The sequence below is a fragment of the Protomyctophum parallelum genome (assembly GCF_964188405.1).
Source record: "Protomyctophum parallelum genome assembly, chromosome: 4".
NCBI lineage: Eukaryota > Metazoa > Chordata > Actinopteri > Myctophiformes > Myctophidae > Protomyctophum > Protomyctophum parallelum.
This window is the reverse complement of record NC_139700.1, coordinates 10614706-10637600: the sequence shown is the minus strand read 5'-3', so window position 1 is coordinate 10637600 and position 22895 is coordinate 10614706. Positions and strand designations below refer to the sequence as shown.

General features: G+C 42.6%; 2 protein-coding genes across 2 annotated transcripts; one reads left to right on the top strand and one right to left on the bottom strand.

Moving 5' to 3' along the window:
- Nucleotides 1-2768: 2768 nt before the first annotated feature.
- On the bottom strand, nucleotides 2769-11529 carry cep41 (centrosomal protein 41; the record flags this gene model as incomplete). The annotated part of the gene is made up of 11 exons (XM_083762429.1): nucleotides 2769-2906; nucleotides 3551-3769; nucleotides 4308-4422; nucleotides 5050-5117; nucleotides 6029-6198; nucleotides 8352-8508; nucleotides 8917-8986; nucleotides 9431-9492; nucleotides 11040-11087; nucleotides 11252-11315; nucleotides 11506-11529. The coding sequence occupies 11 exons, from the start codon at nucleotides 11527-11529 to the stop codon at nucleotides 2776-2778; spliced, it is 1128 nt and encodes a 375-aa protein (XP_083618555.1). The 3' UTR covers nucleotides 2769-2775.
- Nucleotides 11530-12376: 847 nt separating this feature from the next.
- poc1b (POC1 centriolar protein B) lies at nucleotides 12377-19841 on the top strand (the record flags this gene model as incomplete). The annotated part of the gene is made up of 11 exons (XM_083764150.1): nucleotides 12377-12503; nucleotides 12960-13044; nucleotides 13453-13618; nucleotides 14465-14644; nucleotides 15013-15120; nucleotides 16158-16273; nucleotides 16858-16991; nucleotides 17561-17629; nucleotides 19032-19184; nucleotides 19635-19712; nucleotides 19830-19841. Exons 1-11 carry the CDS (start codon nucleotides 12489-12491, stop codon nucleotides 19839-19841), a joined length of 1116 nt encoding a protein of 371 aa, XP_083620276.1. The 5' UTR covers nucleotides 12377-12488.
- Between the last annotated feature and the right edge of the window lie 3054 nt (nucleotides 19842-22895).

Genomic DNA, 22895 nt, shown 5'->3' with positions numbered 1-22895 from the left:
ACATCTTTTAAACCCGATCCATACCTCTGTCATAATCAGACGTTAGCCTCTGAAATGTCATCAGTGGAAGATAATTAATTGGCTATTTAATAAACATCGTCTTTGTCAATAAATGGTATTAATATAAACCCCTGTATATGAACTGGATTGTTAAATGGCATGCAATACAAGATTAGGGTCATACACATATTACATTCTCAACCCATTTAGAAAAATAAGGCTTCTAAATCCTAAAACAGTTTTCTGAAAACCCAAGTTTTTATGTCAGTGGTGCTCAACCTTTCCATGTTAAGGAACCCTGCGGACGCCCATCTGCAAATATGTTGTTCCAGAAACGTTTGCTCTGAAATAATAAATATTCAAAGATTTACGCTATACATTTTCACGATTTTTCAAAAATAGCAGATCTACAAGCTTGTAGCCTGGCGCTTGGTTCCACGCTATGAGCTTGTAGATCCGCTATTTTCCAATAGCTAAAGTGTGACATGTTTAAAACACCAAAATGGGTTCCCGTCCATATATACTTATTGTTCACTATCATACATTTCTCTGCCTTCAGTATGTTCACAACCGTGTCTCATAAGACTTTCAGACTCTCTCATAAGAGGTTTTATACATTGTTTTAGGCAGCAATTTCAGAATTAGGAGAGGATATTGATATCGATGTGATCCAGGGTGGTGTAAGATAAAGGGATTTCTATATTGGTCACCAAGAGAACAGGAACTTATCTAAGCTACTACTACTTCCAATAGATTGAAAGAAGATAAATGTTCCAACATAAATGACCTGATGGCGTTCAATTCATGATTTGACTTTATTATTTAACATTCACGTAAAAAAGTTTGAAATGTGATCAGTTCAATGTGGTTTAAGACAGAGTGAATCAGTTCTCTCGTGCGCACACACACACACACACGCACACGCACACGCACACACACGTCTCTTCACTGTCCTATCGAATGAAGCATACATTTCTAAAATATATTATTAAAATACAAACAGCATACAAGCCACACCATAGAAGGCCACATATTGAAAAGCAATACTGTTTTCACATTTTAAGAGGATTGCTAGTAACAAAAAGTGCCTGTTTAACACAATGTTGCCTTGCAACCAAGACATAATGTCATTAAAGTCATAATGTTGACCATTTCTTCACACTGGACGTGTCGGATAAAACACCTTCATCGATGATTCACAACATAAAGTACCGCAGCGTTACACAATAGTACAGTCAACGATAAAGCACTCAGCAGAAGCAGAAACTGAAAGGAGACAGCCGTTACTTTTTCTGTGCAGGCAGGATTTAGAAACAGCAAAAGCAAGACAGAGCAATAAAATACGATTGAAGCATCATCATGAAGCAAAGATCATTCCAAACATTATTTGCAGTACTAAATTAAATGCATTTGGTTCCATAATCAATGTTGACTGTTGTCTCTTACTCTCTTCGTAGACGAGACAACTTGAATACATAAAGAAGTACATGTTGATTTGTATTTTGTACAGGACAGGTTTGTTTAGTTGTTGTGTTTCAACAACTTTAACAACTGTAATTCAGTTGAGTCAGTGCAAGGATGAGCCTTCAGAGTATGTTCACTGATGACTCTGAGGCAAGACGATGATAACTCACTTAACTGTGCAAATTTCTTAACATAAAGTCAACAATTTTTAAATAATAACATACTCTGAAGTGGGAAAAACAACAGTGTTCTATAAATCAGAGGTAACTCGCACAACTCCATCCATCCAGTCTGCGGTTTGTTTATACAGTATGCGTCATGAATTCATTCTTAAAGTGTCATTCGTTTAGGCATTGTAGCTGAAGCCCTCGTCCAATGTTGTACAAGGTCGAGGAGCAGGTTTGTTTGTTTTGTACGATTATTTAAGACAATGAACAGAGAGACAGGAAATGTGGAGTGCACTCTCACCAAGGCTGTTCCCATGATCTTACACTGTTATACACGGAGGGACTCAACCCTATGTGGAAACAGAGCGTACTGGGAATGGAGCCGAGCGCATCTGCCATCAGAATGCACCAATTGGAACAACGTTTTAAATTCAGTTTGTCCACCCTTGACCTGCCTGCCGTGATCAGGCTCATCGTGGTCAAAAAGAAACAACCAAATGTAACCAAACTGAGGACAGTGTACTCATTACTGTGGTCCTCAAGGGCCACCGATACTCAAACAAAATAGACTTCACTAGATCCAAACCAGTATATCGATTTAGCCGGCAGTGGTCACTATTTGACATTTTCCACAATGGCCATTATTATCCAGCTGATTTTTAACTGCTGTGAACATGGCATCCCTATTTTTGGGCATGCAATTATATATTATAAAACAATACATTGAATTGCAATGTGTTGTGAGCTTGTACATGGCCTATAATGTAAAAATTAAGTTCCCTCTGTATTTTATTTTAACTTGTTTGCTAATAAGTTAAATGTTGTGATATAGAAACTGTAATCAAATCACATAAAAAGGTTATCGGTGGTGACTAGGAGACTCCATAACTGTGATCGGCGTTGGACCCAAAACTCTGGCATCAACTTTGCTTGTGTTAACCCATTCTGGGCGGGAACCCATTTTGGTGTTAGCACTATGTTATGCTTTAGCTATTGAAAAATAGCAGATCTACAAGCTCAATAGCTCATAGCGCGCCACTTACGAGCTTGTAGGTCTGCTATTTTTGAAAAATCGAAGAGCGACTGACATAGAAGACATTTTTTTAATCTGATCTCAGGTCAGAATGAACAGCTGTAGGCTGGGTCACTTCCATGCTCTGCTGCTCTGGGCCCGGCCAGTCTCTTTCCTGGCTGAGGCGGTGCTTTGTCTACTGCTACGGGCGCTGGACGCTTTAGACTGGCCACTGCTGGTGGACAGCCGGCTGGACATGCGACCTGGACACACAAAAACACAGGACAGAAAGCTAAGGGCAAAGATATCATGCACCACTCAACGCTGTCGTTATGTACTAGTTAGCACCGTGGCCATCTGCCAGTGTACCCAAGGCCAATACGGTTTCACAATATTATAGTAACTCAGTGATACAGGGCCCATTCCCACTATATGATTGGTTACCTTTGTCTCCATCTGCTGGGGAAGGCAAGACACTGCCTCAAAAGTATGTTGACCAAGGGCTGGATAATATTATATCCATATTGCAATATGAAAAAACATAAAATAAGGGGATATTACATAAAAAAATACCGAACGTTGGATGTAATATCGCCTTTTTATTGATACAATGAAATAGTCAACAAGTTTCAAAAACGGCAAAGATAGCCAATCTACAACACGCGCACTTAAAAAATAAAAATAAAAATAAAGGTTGGTGAAAACAGTAATATTTGATTTGGTCCATATTGCCCAGCCCTATATTGACACTTGACACTTTTTTTGCCTAGTGCCTTCTCCGGTGTGAAAGAAATACTGATACAATGCTTCATTTCTGGCCTGTGACAATTATCCTGGCCCAGCCTGTGTGGTTTCTGGTCTATTATCATGAAAATTGTTTCAATATGTACCTTAGTGGCGCACTTACTGTTGGCGTCACTGGCTAGGGACTGCTCGTCCAGCTGTTGCTGGACCTTGGACAGCTCGTCGGCGGTGAACCTCCACCTCCTCTCCGCCTGGACGACCGGCTGCGGTGGCCGCGGCGCCGAGCGCCTCCGCCCCGCCTCCGCGGCGGACGGCAGACACGAGGCCGGGAACGAGCCCGTCGTCATGCCTTCTGGACATTTCTGAGCGATCACCTTCAGACCTGGGAGGGAGAGGAGAGCTGTGCGTTACATATAAAGTATATCAAGTCTTGTGAGCAGCTGTGCCAACTTAGTTTCAACAACATCAACAACTTATCGAATACGTTAGTATGTTTGATCAATGACACTAAACTATGGACCTCAGAATGACTATTTCGAATACCTTTTTCCCAGGGCATAATATGCGAAGACTTTAACAGCAGTGCCAGGAAGAATATTACAGCATTAAAGACAGCTTTTTGGCCTATCCAGATTCACAAAAACAATAAAATAAAATAAATAAAAAATAAAACAAAACACATGGACACTGATTTTTTTATGAAATCAGATTTTTTTTACATTTGTCTCAGTCTGGACACTGAAGCGTGAATTTATTAATATATTTCACCATATGTCGCTCGCCGGATCTACAAGCTCACAATGCATCGCATTGCGATGCGTTGTGAGCTTGTAGATCGGGCTTGTGAGTCCTAAAGATAATACAAAACAAAGCAGATTTGCCTGCAGTCTGGACAAAGCCGACATGTCGTGAGATCTTACCTCCAGAGAGCATGTAGAGATTCTCGAATCCTCGCTCGCACATGATAGTGGCTGCCTGACTGGCTGTCATCTCGTCCTCATCATAAACGATGATGATCTTCCCTGCAGTGTTTTTCTTTGTACAGTTAAGGCTCAACGTGTCAAGTACAGAGAGCCTGTTTCGGATCCAAAATATCGGATTTTTGTATTTGTATTGTAATTTCAACCACCACCCTCACCCTGTCCCCAACAAAACACCATATAAAGTGTTAATAATAGTACGTTTTTTAAATATATTATGTTTTTTAAATTCATATTCTCTATACAGTATGTCAAAAAATAAATCACACTAGTGTTAAATGAAGGGCGCTCTTATCGTCATAGATAATCATACATCACATTCCATGCTCAGCCAATCAAATCATCACAAAAGTCATTTCGGCCAATCACTTTTGGCGTCTTCACTTTTCTGCCCTCACTTTTATCCTCAATATGTACTTTGCTCAGCCAATCAAATCGTCGCTATTTTGGGCACGCCATACATACTGTGAAAATAGTAGAAAAAGAAGATTCAACAAAAATAGCTGATCTACATGCAAGTATTACACTGGGGCTCCACTGGGCGTGTTGCGTCTCCGTCGCGTGCGTCAAAAAACGAACCGGGGCAATTTTAATGCAGTCACGCAACGCAACGCAACGTGGGCAGGTAGGGTTTACATGGTTAATGCTCGTGGATAAGACACAATGACATGCTGAAGGATACATAAGTCAGCACTTCCTTGCTGTAGGGGTTCATGGTCCGAGACAGGGTGGTGATGGGGAAACTGTGAGCTGTAGAGTAGAAAGATTAGCATGAAGAAACCACATTAAACTGTGTGCTGTAGAGTAGAAAGATTAGCATGAAGAAACCACATTAACAGACATTTGGCTAAGCCTGCTAAACAGCCTATGCATCCATGTGTGGCCTCGTCAGTGTGATTTATTGTTATAAAAGCTAATAGCTTTAGTCGTTCTACCCATTCGTTTGTATCTGTGGTAGCAAAAACACCTTATTAGCCCAATGCTGCTCCTGAGACACAGCTTGTTGTCATTACACAGTAAATTCCTAAATTATTCATTAACACTACTGTGTAGAATAGATAACCAATTAAGCCAAATTTATACTATTTTTGCTATTTTTAAATCATCTTCTACATTTTTATTATTTGCATTATCTGATACCGATTCATTTTTTTTTTTTTTAAGATATTTTTTTGCGGCTTACACCTTTTATTGATTTTTGAAGGGACAGATAGTAGGCTGACAGGAAACGGGAGAGAGATGGGGGGATGACATGCAGTAAAGGCCGTGTCGGGTCCGGGAGTCGAACCCGCGGCACACTGCGACTGGATTACCAGTCCGGTGCCCAGACCGTTACGCTACGGCCTGGGCCTCTGATACCGATTCTGACCGATTCCAATATTTTACAGAGGACCACAATGGAAACAAGGCAGACTGACTGCTCCGAGAGTACAAAGCCATTGGCAGCCACATTATTATTGTGTCAACAATATCTGTGAAAATAATCTGGATTATTTTGAGACCGACATGGCATTTTTATGCCCGATTTTGATATGCTTCCGATTATATCTAGCATCTCTAGTTGAAAGTGGTTAATAGTACATTTCACTGTGTACCAGTCTGCTTGAAATACACAGGTGATGCTCATGGAAATCCCACACATTTCCAAGTCCGCCACCTACCAGTGATGATGTGGCACTGGTCGTACTGGTCCCGGTCCCGTACGTCCAGCAGCAGGTAGGGGCAGTCGGTGTAGGGACTGTTGTCCGACAGTGGACTGGACACCGGGGTGACGCTCGGCGACTTCTCACCGTTCCTGTCCAGGTCCAGCTCTCCCACTCCACTGATAACACTACAACACGGAGAGGTCACACTTAGAATGGGCACATTTTGGGCACATTTGGGCAAGTCGGCTATGGCTGTTTTTAGCCCAAGGAGTGTATTTTGTGTGGGAGAGACTCGGAGTAGAGCCTGCTGCTCCTTCGCCTGGAAAGATGCCAGCTTAGGTGGTTCGAGCATCTGGTTAGGATGCTTCTCGTGTGTCTCCCTATAGGGAGGTCCTCGAGTGCTATTTAAAAGCCATCTCAAACTGGGTCTCACGCACGCGCGCACACACACACGCACGTGCACGTGCACACGCACACGCACACGCACACGCACACACACACACACACACACACACACACACACACACACACACACACACACACACACACACACACACACACACACACCCTTATAGACAGCTAGCATCCTAGAGCCACAGCGTAAAAAAATTATGAGGTGAACTCATGAAACCAACAATGGTGTCACCAAGGAAACCACAGGAATCAGACCAGAGGAAAATGAATAGAAATACTGTATACAGACACACCCAGAATGAGACATCAATACCAGACAAACACAGGTAAATCACACTTGGGGCCGGTCCAATCCAATGTAAAATAAATAGAACAAACAAAAATGCATGTACTCCAACACATGGCAGTGCCCCACACCGAACATAGTCAACCAACAAGCTCACAACACGCCACGATGCACCTTCATACGACAAACCAGGCTCACGGTGCCTTACAATTCCCGAACTATTTGTATATTCTTTTCAAATTGTTGTTTGTGTCATTAGTACATTGATACAGAACGCAAATATTATGCGCCCATAAAGCAACTTCATTCTTTAAGGTCAATTATTCACCGCGATCAAGCTTCAACCTCTATGTAGGAGGCATAGTATGATGTTTGAACAATAATAATAATATTTATAATACTCCAAAAATGAGTTACTGTGCACCATGGATCAGGCTTTAGGGTGAGCCATCCGCAGTGTATCCTGTGTTCAGGACTCAGGGATATCCTGCCATGAACTACTCAACACTGTGTCCATTGTGTGGTTCACTTTAGATTGGCCCAACATCCTTCTCTCTCTCGCTCTGTGAAGGGATCTAATGCCCTTCCATTACCGGGGCCCCCCCTGGGTGTAGAGGGCCAGAGATATATAGAGTTACACCTCCGGCGTACCTGTCAGAGGTAAAGTGGGGTTGGCAGGGGGGGGGGGGGGGGGGGGGGAATGAGGCCAGCGTGGGGATGCTATAACAGATGGAGGAGATTGGCGGTGGGGGTTAATGTACGCTACAGAACCGTGCTGAGTGGGTGAGGTTTTCAGCCGGGAAACAGAGGTGGATGTAGTACAGACACAGATACTGGGTGTGTAGGGTTACAGGTGCGCTTGGGGTAATAGATTGCCATTGTTCGATGACCCGTGATCCAGCAGGAGTAATTGGGTGTGAGAGAGAGATTGTAAATGTATAAATACAGTAAGGGCAAGAGATTATGATTATTAAGTGCAGAACGGTGGATTAGGGATACATATTTTCAATTCAAGCAATAAGTATATTGTGCATTGTTGTATTGTGAAAACTGTAATCATGTGTTCTCTGCATTATGCGTTGTTCACTGTTCAGCTAATGTCTCATTTATCCTCTGTTGCATGACGCTGTCGCACGCTGAAAAGAGCAAATCTACAAGTTCACAGTAGGTCAGCTATTGTTGGAAGTATCAATCGTGACGTGTACATTGGCTTTGCTTTTTATGTTGTGCTTCAACAGTTTGAACCGCTTCCAAGTAAATGTTCCCAAAATCAATAGCTCTGAGTCTCACAAATGTCTTGTTGAATATTTTCGCCGCAAATGTGAAGCCTACTCCATCTGCTCCACTTGGAAAGCTGGAAGAATACTGCTGCGAAGTGCACTAAAAGCACGTGTGTGCACACACACACGCATGCATGCACACACACGTGCACAAACACGCACACACACACACACACACACCCACAAGTCACACACACACACACACACCCGTCCCACACTTCTAATTCTATTGCTTTTTTTCCTTTTTTTTCCCCGCTGTCGCAGTCAATACAGAGCAATTGTACTCACATACTGGTGTCATGTCATGTAACAATAAAGAATGTGGGAACTTATGAGGACAGAGTGTAGTGAGCCTGACCTCTGTAATGTGGACCGGGCAGTGTGACAGGAGTCTCCATCCTCCCTGCTGCTCTGTGATGTGGACCGGGCAGTGTGGCAGGACTCCCCAGGCTCCTGGGGGCAACCGTTGGTCTGCTCTGACAGACACTCTGCATCCGCCTCCTCCGACAGGTACTCTGGGGAGACAAAGAATAGAACAGAAGAGAATACAATTGGTACGAATACAGCAGAATAAAATATATTGAATAGAATAGCACAATTACCATGATTGCCTAAGAAAGTCATATTTTGGGCAAATTGTACTTTGCCTAACTCTACTCTCCTAACACTGCTGATTCACCCTGCCTTATTGCCTACATCCTCAGCCTCATCAGAATGCTTGTTACATTCCAAAAATCACTATCTGCCCATGTCAAAAAGATGCAATAGGCATGGCAGAAAATAGAGAGTATAGTAGTGCAAGTAAAATTCATACTGAGGTGAGAAATATGACATGCAGAAGACATGCATTATCATATACCGGTATTATCATGCATTATGACAGTACAGCTTCAGCAATCAGTTTAATTTCCCCTCACAGTTACCTTCTTGTCTGGGTAATTCGTCATCATCCACACTTTCATTCAGCTCTGTGACATATGCTACCTGAAGTACCTGCAGGCATGGGGAAATAAACAAAACACATTTTCAGCGGGTTTCCAATAGAAATCAAGAGCAAGGACAACACAGCTGTGGGGGTTGTACTAGGTGAAAGTAACACACTTAGCTGTCCACTGGCACTAGCACACCATGAGAAGTCTATAAATGATTAAATACTGTAAATAGATTGGTTTTCTCACTGGCTTCGTTTCCTCTGCTCGAAGATGCATGGCAAAGTGATTTACAAATGAGTGTTCTTGGGTTAACGGATACAGTTCAGGGCATTCAGTTCATTCAAGTCCAGGCTGTCCAGCTAACTTGATGGCAATCAACTTGATGGCAATGCTACCCAGTCTCTTTTAAGCTCTGTTTACGTAGCAAAGTTAGATTGACTACAATTTGTAAATGCTGATATAGCAACATCATGACAAAAACAGACAAAAATGAAAACATTCTTACCAATTGTGCAAAAGTTGTCACTTTTAGGCGTTTGAAGAGTTCATCCTTGCGGTACCTGTAATCTGAGAGAAAAGATCATCAAAACCCCAAATAGGACAGAATAGGAAAAAAAAACTTCTAAATAATTGCACTGCCAGTTATGTATAACTGTATTAACTGTATAAATGGTAATAGGATTATTATTATTATTTTTTTTATCAGACCAAAAAAGGCATTTGATTTTTGGATTCCGTTAGCCACTGCGGCATGTGGACATATGCCATATTTTCCTGCAATGTTCGAATATCTTCACAAGTAATCAAGCCAGCATATCTCACCTGGGTCTTGTGGCTCATCTACCTCCTCACCTTCCTCCAGGACTAACATGTCAGCAACATTCAGCTCTACCCTATCCGTTCCCATGCTACAGAACCTCCCAGAACTTTGGCACAACTATGCCCAAAGCAGCAGGAACCTTCTTTTAAAAGTGCCATTGATATGGCTAATGGCTGTGACCCCCGAGTGTGACCTCACTATCTTGCTCTCCGTTTCTCTGTTAAAAGCACCTGTTGGCAAGTACATGGTGTAGTCTAATACTTTAGACTCCACAGAGAAATAACTAAACAATCACCCATTGGTCGAATGAAGGAGTCAGTGGCGCTTATCCCTGAGAAATCGGAAAGGAGGCCCGAAAGAAAATGGCCTCCAGGCACCAGCAAGCCAACAAAGTACTCATTCACAATGTTATTGAGCCAGTCATTGTGGTTTGGAAAACATCAGTGGAACAGAGCTTCTCCAGTTTGCCTCCCAGAACCAAGCTGACAAGAAGGAGAAACTCTTACATTCACCAGCTTAAAGTGATGAACTGGACCTTCTAAATTTCAGTGTGATCTGAACTGCATGCTTAAAGTCACGAAAGGGATAATTAGAAGCCTCTTGGTTCAATGGGAGTGGAGGAAAAACAGTGTGTGTGTGTGTGTGTGTGTGAGATGTGTGTCATGTAAAACTTAAATCCTAAACTTAAGTCTCCTGCCATGAATCAACCCTTTTCAACTAACAGACCACATATAAGCTGACAACATCTTGCCTGAAATCGGTTATCCCACAGTACAAGTACACTGTGATTTATTCAACCACCTAATTTGTGGTCCTGTAATGCCACTGTAATAATGCAAAAGTAATGCCATTGTCATCACTGCTATCTACCTTGCAAACAGTCATTAAGAGTAAAGACATGCGAATCCCTTGACTCCTTCAAAACCACTCTCAAAGGGCACCTATACGGACAGCTGCAATTCAAAACTGGCCCCCGTAAAATCTGAATCCCCCCCCCCACCCACCCCTTTTCCCCCTCACTATATATGTTTTTTTTCCCCTTTATTTTTTCCTTTATGATGATTTCCTGTTTTTGGCTAGCCTATATAGAAGTGCATTATTGTCTCTAAATGTTATGATGAATTGAAATTGGTGGACCCTATTGTAAACAAGTGTAATGCTTTATGGTGTCGTCCACAATTAACAGTTTTTGCATTGAGTTGTGCTTGAAAGGTACTGTCATTCTGCAAACTGTTAATACATACTTCAATCAATCTGCAACTATACCAAAAACTGCCTGTTCTACCAGACTTACTTTTTTGGATCTCCTCCAGTCTTTCCAAATACTTTGATTGACTACATCCTATCAAGTGAGAAATAACAAGAAAGGAACCAATAATTAAGGAACAGTTTGTTTCGTGGTGACAAGCCGAAGCTAAACATGACACATTTTGAATTGTGCATATACAGTATAACCTAACCAGCCGTGCAGCCACTGTGCACACGGACGGCTGTCCCGTTACATACCTGTATCCACTCTTGTTTTAACGTGTTTATATTTTGGGTTCTCTGGTATCCTTTTTTTCAGGTACTGAAACCAGGGGAATGCAAAGTCATATTTATATATTAATAAATGCTCTTTCGTACAGGTGCTTGTTATTAATAATGAGTCTGTCTGACACATAGCTATTAAGGCACAACATTTCATTACGATCTTAGTAATGTATCGGTATAACTAACACATTGAGTGAATAAATCCCATTTGGATTCATGACATTTACCTTGGCATTTCCAATGGTCGACATCTTTTCACAAGCTGAGAACACCACACAACATAAATGTTCAATGTTGTTTATTAAACAAACGTGGCGCTGATTGGTCGGAGCATCTTTGCGGTCCAATCACAGAAGCCGATACTAGGCCCCCGATGCTTTGAGCGTCGCTGTGGTTTGATGTGCTGCTGGGCTGGTTGCCTAGCAGCAGAGAACGCTCCCGTTTGAAGCTGTAACTGCACAAGGTACTTTATTTCCCCGTTTGAAGCCCGATGTATACCTCCGAAAATAGCAGCCATGCGAGCTCCTACCTAGGCTAGAACTAGAAGCTCTCGTGAGTCTCGTTTAAAACAGAAACAAACGAACAAGTCTGATATTTTAGATTAGATGGTTGATTGATTGATTGATTGAACATTTTATTAACAGTTTGTAGAATGGGTACAGTTCAAACGATAGGAGACACTCGACAAAAGTTCAATACATAAACTGCTACGAGGATAAATCCAGGAAAAAAGGAAAAAAAAACATGTACAGTATGGAACTATCTCTCAAATGAGGTTTAGAATTCCATTATAACACTATATATATATATGCTTAAAAGTGTTTTGTTTTAGGGGGTGAAATTACCTTGGGCGAAGCTGTCTGCCAGTCAGACTCTCTCACTGACAGCAGAGCTATCGGCCACTCTTTTACCGTCTTTCTTTGTGTTTAAACAAACACCACCGCGTGCTTCTTTATTTTAAATCACATCATTTGTTTCAGGTGCGTTATCGTTGCTATAATTAATTGCGTTATTGCGTAATGTTTGTAGTGACGCGCACACAGTGACACAACACAGGTCGGCCATCGACAGGCACGGTCTGGAGAAGTTCAGCGCGCTGAGCGCGGACTGTTGTGACAGATTCAACTTTCTCTTTTTCACCAGAAAACAGAACAGAACAGAACAAAACAACAACTACACTTTGACAGGCTGATTCTTCTTATCACTAGAAATGGCGTCCGTTATGGTAAGTATATGCGTGCTAAAAGGCAAAGCTCACTTTATCTAGCAGTCAGATTTGACTGCTCTTGATCCGGCGGATGAGTAAATCTCACTCACTAGCTAGTTGGCTAATTTGGTAGCGTCCTCTATAGTTAAGAGGATTTACTGCTTGGTAACTCTCTCTCACTATAATGCCAGGCTTGTGTGTGAAATAAATAACCTAGGTACTAGTAGGTAGCTATAAGCTAAAGCCAAGGTTCTACTTCTACTCTCCATGTCATAGTCTTTAAAGAAAAAAAAAAGTTTCAAGCTTTGAAAAAGACAACTGGGGTCTGGGCATGCAGATTAAATCCATGCAACACACTGTCAAGCATATAAACAAGACGTTTTGTAGTGTAGACTAGACTAGAGGGTGGGCGACGGCAGACCTGTTTGTTTGGCAAGTGAAACATACAACTGTGAATGTTACCCATCTTTGCAGGATGACCCCACCCTTGAGCGACAATTCAAAGGACATAAAGATGCTGTCACCTGTGCAGACTTCAACCCCAATGGCAAACAACTGGGTAATCTGTCCTAAACCTGCAATGATCACTCACTCAGTCCCTCACTCAAACTATGAATAACGCTTTAACCGGCCACGCATGTGTCTTAACCGGCACCGCATGTCGGGAGCCATGGGTGAGTCTCAAGGCTCATTCATAGTCTGGATTTTCGGTGGTGAGGTGACCACCGAACTACAACATGACGTCACGAGCCGCGGTGAAGAGCAAACCACCGCCCCACGCGGCCCCAGCCCCTCTCTCTGTTTTTACTCACCACCGCTCAACGTTATTTCAGCTCCGGTGGTCACCTCACCACCGGTGCGAAAATCCAGACTATGAATGAGCCTTTAACCAGCCACGTTGAAACCCCTGCAATAAAGTGTTGTCAGCCAGGTTCTGATTGACCTTCACTTTCATTTCTCTCTCCAGCCACGGGGTCTAGGAACCTGATGATCTGGAATCTGGCTCCCAAGGCAAGGCCCTTCCGTTTCGTTGGCCACAAAGACCTCATCACTGGAGTGCACTTCTCCCCCACCGGAGACCTGCTGGCCAGTTCCTCCAAGGACAAGACCGTGCGACTATGGACACCCAACTTGTAGGCACTAATCACGTGACAACAGTAGCAACTGTCAAATTGTGTTTTTTGTTTGTTTGTTTTGCATTGAACATTGTAGCATATCTTTGACTTTTAGGCATTGTAAATGGCAATGGCAGATAACCACGGCATTATGATGAATAAGCAAAACAGGACATGAATTTCATAATTTTAGTCTAATAGATGATCTACAAGCTCACAACACGCCACATCATGTCACTACAGCTTGTAGATCGACTATTTCTGCTATTTTTCAACTGATGCATTTATACAGATAAATGGAAACGATTCGGATGATTATGCAAAAATAATTATTGAATAATTGCGATCAGGTGATTGTATATGTATTAATTGTGACAGACCTAGTGGTTAACCTGGATGGATGTCTGTGATGGCTGCAAGTGCAAGGCAATGTTAACAGAACCTGTTGACTGTCCGGAGGTTTTGGCTCATGTACCATGTACTAGTTTACTATTGTTTGCTACTCATTTTAGTGTTCTGGGAATACTGTTCATGTATGGTGTGTAGGCAACTAGGCATGTAACAATTCACTCGACTCACAATCCAAATTAAATCACGATATTGGGTTCACAATACGATTTTTGTTTTATAAACACACAAAAATACCAAAATGCAGTCTTGGTGTGTGCGACCCATCACCTTTATTACAATGTCTTCCACAAATCTGAAATTCACATTTTATGTATTTGTCAACATATATATATCACGATATAAGTTTTTATTCAATTGATTTTTAAATTGCTGCCAGTTTATATCGATATAATTATGTCGATATACGATTCATCGTTGCATGACTAATGGTTTGTGTTCCTGCTCGTGTTGCAGCAAAGCAGAGTCGACGGTGATCAAAGCTCACACGGCCGCCGTGCGGAGCGTCTGCTTCTCCAACGACGGCCTGACCCTGGTGACCGCCTCGGACGACAAGGCGGTCAAGGTGTGGAACGTCCAGAGCCAGCGCTTCCTCTACTCTCTCAACCAGCACACCAACTGGGTCCGCTGCGCTAGGTAACCATGACAACCACTGACATCACACAGCGAAGTGAGGGGCGCTCATTCTGGCCAATCACAATGCGTGTCCTAGCCTTCAATGTTTGTGTTTACACAAACACTCCAAAAAAATAATAATTAATGTTTGTGTTTACATGCACACTAAAAGCTGGACATAGGATGGGCTAGCGGCCCCTCAAAGATATATATTTGTAGCTATTTGCTAAAAACAATTAGCTTTCATATCAGTGTGTTGAGCTGTATAAATGGGAACCAGGAGAAAAGGGAAGAGGTTAACAAAACGATAGCATTACCCTGTTTAACTATTCAAGAAAGTACAACTTTTTAAAATGAATGTATTTCTGCCTTCTGCTACTCCACCGCAGGTTTTCTCCTGATGGGCGACTTATTGCATCCTGCGGGGACGACCGCACCGTACGACTCTGGGACACGTCCACCAAACGGTGCATCAACTGCTTCTCAGAGTACGGAGGGTAAGGACCTGTCCCGTCGCATCCTGCCTCTTTTTTTTTTTTTTTAAGATATTTTTTTGCGGCTTACGCCTTTATTGATTTTTTAAGGGATAGAAAGTAGGCTGACAGGAAACGGGAGAGAGATGGGGGGATGACATGCGGTAAAGGCCGTGTCGGGTCCGGGAGTCGAACCCGCGGCACACCGCAACTGGATCACCAGTCCGGTGCCCAGACCGTTACGCTACGGCCTGGGCCACATCCTGCCTCTTTATTATCTCTCTGTTGCACGAACGTTCTGAGGCCAAATGAGTCTTTGCCATGCCGCTCCGTTCTGTGACGGAGTTGTATGAAGGGTTATCATTTGTTGGCGGGACTCGGGAGTAGCGGGATGGGAACCATGAGGTTCCCAGTTCGATCCTGAGCACTCCCAGAGTTGGTGTCGAATTGTCCTTGAGCAATACACTGAACACCTAGTTTCTCCCGATGTGCAGGTTGTTGCCTTGCATGGTTTCCTCCGCCATCGGTAATATGAATGGGTGAATGTAATGCACAATCTATGTAAAACGCTTTGGATAAAAGTGCTATATAAATGCACCATTTGCCAGTTGTGTTTCCACTGCAGTGGACCTGGCATCAGGAGTAGGGCATGTTTTCGAAATACTAGTGATGTCAGTGTAGTTGTGAACGCCAGTGATTGCGAACTCCAGTGAGCATTTGCTATGTAACCCAGCAGAACATGTCTGTCTGTGAGTGTGTCACACTGTAACACCACCCGCCCGCCACCAGAGGGCTCAGCTGTATCACACACAAAAAACACACGCACACACAGCACACGGGCACACACACAGTAGAAAACTTAAAAATAAATAAAACTTAAAATAAATAAACTTAAAAAACGAAGATCTTTCAAAAGATTAAGCGAGAAAAAAAAAGAGATGATTTTTTCCCTGCAGGTTGAAGTGTGTGTTGTTTTGGGTATACTGATTGTACAGTACTGTTACGTGTTCTATAATCAGTGCTGAATGAATAAATGTAATTTTGATTCACACCACTCCCAGATCTGCAACATTTGTGGACTTCAACAACAGTGGTACGTGCATAGGGTCGTCGGGAACGGACAACACCCTGAAAATCTGGGATCTCCGAACCAATAAGCTATTGCAGCATCACCAAGGTGTGTGAAAGCTGAAAAATTATACACATTTTCCAATTTTATTTTTCCATATTTTTCTTTGGTGCTTAATACGGATTTCATTCGTTCATGTGTGCCTCTGACTTTTGTATCACAGTCCCATGGATTGAGGTTGAAGTTCTCAGTCGCCACGACTGATTTCAGTCTTTTGGAATCCATCGAAGCCAGCATGTCTTCTATGGAAGCATGTTGCACAGCAAAAATAGCCGAACTGCAAGCTCTCAATGCGTCACAGACACATTGAGATCTTGTAGATCGGCTATTTTCAGTGATTTAAAAAAAAAAAGATTAGAGCATTTGAGGTGGTCAAACTAGCATTATGTTTGGAAGCATGTTCCATAAAATTCTAATGCTCATGGATATTTCATAAAAACAAAGGTTAAAGCTGAAACGGCAGGAACAATTTTACAATACTAAAACAATCAACAGCATATTTATTGCGTTTGTTTAGGGTTAGTGTGGGAGGCTCCTTTCACACTGTTTAAAAAATGGCATAATAGGACTTGGCCAATGCGAAAGAACAGTTATACAGATATATATTTTATTTTGTGCTTTAATCCATGAAGTCCACCGTGCGGCGATCAACAGTTTCTCCTTCCACCCGTCCAACAACTACCTGATCAGCTGTTCCAACGACAGCACCGTGAAGATACTGGACCTGCTGGAAGGACGTCTCATCTACACCCTCCATGGACACAAGGTGCACACACACACACACACACACACACACACACACACACACACACACACACACACACAGACACACACACACACACACACACACACACACACACACACACACACAATGAGCCACTGTACTGAAATTGATTGATTGGAAATTGTATTAACCCATTTAGGCCTGACATCGACATTTTTTTAAATGTCTTCTAAATCATGACAGTTTTCAGAAAAACAGTTTCTATGTCAGTGACTCAGTGGTGCTCAACCTTTTTCATGTCAATTTACCCCAAGATTTATTTTTTTACAATTTTATTTATACATTTTCAGGTTTAAAGACAAGACATACTGTACAAACATTTACATCACATACTCATATACACCCACCCCACCCCCCCATTCAAAGGAAAGGAGAATAAAAAGAACACTTTTAAGGCATGTCAACTAATGTGACCCCAGGTTCATAATCATTTTCAGTAATGTCACAGTAAAGATGATTAGCAACTTATTTTCCTAACACAATGGTAGCCTTTCTGTTATTTATTGTTTACAAACTGGTTGGTTTACATGGACGATGATATTTCTCCTCAGGGTGCTGCACTCACAGTGGCATTCAACCGGACGGGAGACTCCTTTGCTTCAGGGGGAGCAGATGCACAGGTAGGTAGTGTAAACTTTACACCACCTTTACACCACCTTTACACTGTAAAGGGCCTTGCAAACGGGGAGCGATAAAACGCGCCTATAGTTCCTTTCAAAGAGACCTGCGTTTTTGCTCGGAGAAGTCACGGTGCGACAACGCAAGCGTATTTCTACGTGAGCGCGGTCCCGTGAATTTGTTGCTCGTTACGCGCACACGCCCGTGACACACCAGACCTGGATTCTGTTTCGCTTTTTTGTTTTAACACTTGCGTCGTCGCGCCCCTCTTCAACAGACCTGGAGGAGACCTGTGTTGATCCAGGCAACAACGCCTGCGTTCCTCACTTCAGGTTTGCAAGGCCCTTAATGGTGATTCTTTTTTCCCCAGTAGCACAGCATTTTAATGACATCACGCACGACGTGCACACATGTGCCTGCATGTGCACAGAACAGGCAACAGCTATAGAGTATGAGGGTCAACTCCTGTCAAAATGAATGACTTAAAATGACCATAGAACGGTAGTAACCACACACTCTACCAGCCTAGTACTAGTAAAGGCTGGGCGTGTTGTTACTAGCACCATAATACTGTGTTGATAAACTACTGGTGTGGTTTCCGATTTCCGACGTGTCAAAACACAGTAGCCTACGGTATGTGCCTACTACAGGCTAGCCTACAGTAGGTACTTAACAGGTCACACCGTTGATATGTACCGGTACAAGTTGCGTCGGCAGCTATTGTAGCTTGGTAAAAGGTGCGAACGTGGTAGCCAATCTGCCAATGTATCCATTGTTGTCGGAGGAGCAGATTCTTAAAAAAAAGAATCATCTTTCAGCAGCCCATTGACTGCATGGGCTTCCCAATCCCAACAGACGCTACGCTTCTGTTTAGGGATTGGGGATGCGTTCTAGTGCGCACCGTGCTGTGCCGTACCTGCAAGTGTGCGTGACAAAATGATTGGTACCACACCGTATTACTGCGTTCTACTAAGTATTGTTTTATATTCAGGTCAATAAAACCATAGGGAAAAATATAAATTAAAATAATCTCTTCCTTCTGACGTAAACAAACACAGGCCATACATAATTATGGCATCTTTATGTTAGATTACATGACAGTTGATCATTTCTACTTTTCTGTATCATGGCAGTAGAGTTCTCAAATTCTGCCCAAACCCGACCCTACCCGGACCCAATGTTTTCGTTTTTTTTTTAAATATAATAAGTTGTGTTTTTTTTTTTTGTTGCAAACTTGACCCAACGTTTAGCGAGCCAGGCTGGGCCTAAAATGTAAGCTAATTAGTCTGTCCGGGCCAAGCCTCGGGCCGGCCCACTTGGGGCCGGGCCTTAATCACAGCCAGATTGAACCTGGCTGTGACCTTTGGTGTGTGTTAATGACATCACTCTTCTCTCTCTCCCTAGGTGATGGTGTGGAGGACCAACTTTGACACCAAATGCTACCGGGATGTTCTGAGCAGTCACAGGAAGAGGTCCACCCCGGACCCTCCACCCCACCTGACCGACATCCACCCCCGGATACCGCACCTCCACCACCCACAAAACACGGCTATTGAGGTCAGAGATCAACTTGACTCTTTAGAAAAAAGGAGACTTACTTGAGTTCTTATGAATTCTTTAGAATCACCTGGGTTTCTGCAGTCTGTAGTGAAATTGATTGATTGAAAACAGATTGCAGGATGTTTACAGGAAGGTTACAGGTCAATACAAAAACTGGCAGAAAAAGCACTAAGACTTGTTTACATCAGGGTCCTCCATTTTCAATTCATCATAACATACAAATACACAGACATACAAATATACACATATAAGCAACAAAAAAAATCATCAAATACACGGTTAGAACTAGAAAAAGTAACCCCCGGGTCATTTAGCTGGGAACCACCTGGAACCCCCTCAAGGACCACTGGTTGAAAACCACTGAGCTAAAAGGATAACACTAAAAATGTCCTGGGGACTTGTTGTTTCCATTCAATCCATTGTGGTCCTAAATTGTTGTCTCCACAGATTCGACCGTCCGTAGCAGACACCCAGTCCACTGACCCTCGTATTATCGAGCTAGGCCACGCATTTGGTTCTACCAAGGTAAGTCCCAGCCAACTTACTTGCTTATGGCTGTCCGTCGATTTCGATGATGACGTTGCTCCAAGCGTGGGTTATTGAGGGGGGGTTGCGACGGTGCCATTGCATGTGGCTATGCAGGCCAATGCGTAAGCTGTATAAATTCCCACATGTGGGGCAGATGAAATCCTCGGATGAGGGGAGGTCCCCTGCAGCATGCTGGTGTCGCTGTATAGGTGCTGCCACACTATCTAAACAGCTTATTTTTCCGGGTTTTTAGACAGCTCCACTTCCGTGGACGACTTGCCGGAGACGCTCTCCTCCGCGTCAGTCGTCCGTGGAGGTGGAGCTTAATTCCCATCCACCAGCTGTCTAAAAACTAGCTGCGCACACGCCACACAGCTTCTTCTGTCCGCGGCTGTGGGCCGTTTTGCGCTTAGGTGTGGAAACAGTGTGTGCGCTTCTGTTTTCTCCTCTCCGTGGTCTGCTCCGGGAGGTGTGCGATGCCCTCGTGGCTGATGGTGTGCCAGGTGTGGCGATCAGCAGCCAGGTCTTCCAGTGCAGAGGGTTGGATAGCACAGCGCTTCAGGAGGGTCTTTATGTGGTCCTTGTAGCGTTTTCCGCGGTTCCCCGGGAGACCTACGTACGGCCCTCCTGGAGTTGGCCGTAGAGAATGTGCCGGGGGAGCCTCTGGGCGGGCATGCGGATTACATGCCCCACCCAGCGTAGATGTTTTTGTGCAAGGAACGCTTGGATGCTGGGTGAATATAATGAAAATAGCCGATCTGTGTGAACTTGTAGATTTGCTTTTTTCACAGTTTTTGCACAACACTATTGTGGGATGAAATATCATATATGTTTGGACTGACGTACTGCGTTCCTGCATAACTTCCGGGTATGATGATGTCACATGCATATAGCTTCTATATAATGTGTACTGTACATCATTAGTGACTCTTTTTGATACAGAGACAGTCATGGCGGCAAGACTAACTAATACTGTTCAGGAGAGGAGAAAAACTGATTTCTTTTCTCTATTTTTTTCAATCCAAAATGAGTTAATAGCACAGGCAGACTCGTCACAAACATACTAGAGCATGTCTGAAATGAATGTCAGAGCTTAAATGAACATGTAAATATGACATAAATGCTTTTCTGCAAGACATTACTCTATAAGCCATATCTCCAAAAACTGGTGGGTCAAACTGAACAACCAATATGTCAATTTGAAGCTATGATATTCATATGACATGGAAAAAAAAGATCAATGACTTATCCTCGGCCAGAAACTTTAAGTTGCAGCTTTATTAACGACAAACAGCATATTGTACCATATCGTCGATTCATCGCCGTCAGAAAACGTTTCATAAATGTCGCAGTGTGACACTTTTTATCCCAATTTTTTTGAAAAACAAATGTTCTGAAAATGTTTGGAAATCGTCACTTATTAATCTTTTTGACATGCTCAAAACGGGGACACCAGGAAAATGTTTGTCTGCCTGTGGTTTTATGAATACGTAATCAAAGAAAAGTACTAATACATGCTGGTGTAAATAATTCCTACACTGGATCCACACAATTGTGAGCTTGTAGATCGGTTATTTTGGACACACACAACACAGGTTTGGAGTGCACATGGTTTCCACCTGAGTGACAACTATGATAATTCAAAATATACCAAATGGCCACCGGATGGCAGTACAGACTTTAAATTGTTCCATAAAAGTAAAGTGCATCTGTGTACTGTCTCTAGTCTGTACATTCCAGCCGCACATACATGTTAGAAAGACACCAACCAGTGCCAAGGGGCCTCCAAGCAGCACTGGTGTGTGCATTATTAAAAAAAAAAAGTAGGTATACTTGTTTTTATTTTTCATTTTATTTTTTACATGGACAACCTTTTAGCAAGATTCATGCTGTTGATTGCTTGATTGATTGAAGTATTTATTAACAGTTTGCAGAATTACAGTACATTTCAAGCACATCTCAATACAAAAACTGTCAACCGTGAGTGGACGACCCAATAAAGCATTACACTTGTTTACAAGAGGGTCCAACTTTTTCAATTCATCATAACATTTAGAGACGTACAAATATTCACTTCTATATAGCCAAAAACAGGATTTGCATGTCTTAACGACTGTTGGTAGGGTGTTCCACATTTCGGTGGCATAGGAGCTTAATTAATTAATTAATTTATTTGACAGGGACAATGCTCATTCAACACGTCAGTTTCCACATCCATGTAAATGGGCCAGAGTTAGCTATAAGCTAATTTACATCTGTAGTCCCTGAGCAGGCTCTTAAAAATAGAAAAATCAAATCAAAAACACATACAATACAATAGTAACAATACAATTCAATACAGGATAAATATAAACATTGTACAGGGGACAGAACATCCATCCATCCATCCATCTTCAACCGCTTATCCGTAGTCGGGTCGCGGGGGCAACAGCTCCACCAGACAGAACAACCGTTGTGAAGTGAAGATGCCACCAGTGAAATAATAGAGTTGATAATTACTCATGATTACAGATTTGATTAGTTTTTAGCTGCACCTCTTCAGGTTGAATTTGAAGGTGAAAGAGTTGGAGGTCTCTCTTACTTCTGTAGGGAGACTGTTCCAGTGATGGGACTCGGGAGGCTCTAAGAGAGAAGACCGTTTCTGGTTGGTACTTCACAGTCCCCTCTGGTAGTTGCCCTGCAGGCTGTTCTGGCACCACTGTCCCTTATTTAGTCTCTTGTTTGTGCTGAATCTGGGTTGCACATGGTTTGTTGCTTCCATGTATTTTGGTGGGCCCTCTTGATGCCGTCGTAATGACTGTTTTTACACTTCGCTGAACATAGCCGATCTACAAGCTCCCAAAAATGACTTATCCTGGATCTATTGTCTAGTTTTTATTTGTTGACGAAATTGTCAGTATATTTAGTCTTAGTTTTAGTCATCATGGCTTAGTTTTTATTTTGTTTCCATTTAGTTTTCGTCAGTGGAAATGGTAGTCGACGGACACTTTTCGTCTTAGTTTTAGTCAACGAAAACAACACTGTTTGTGTACAAGAGAGGTTTCGGTCACAGATAAGTCTTTAGTCTTCTGTAAATTTCAAGTGGTGGTGATTGAACCATTATTTTGGACTTGGCTTGCGTAGAATAAACGGTGCAGTGGTAGTTGGACATTTTTTATTCACAGTTTGTAGAATGGGTAG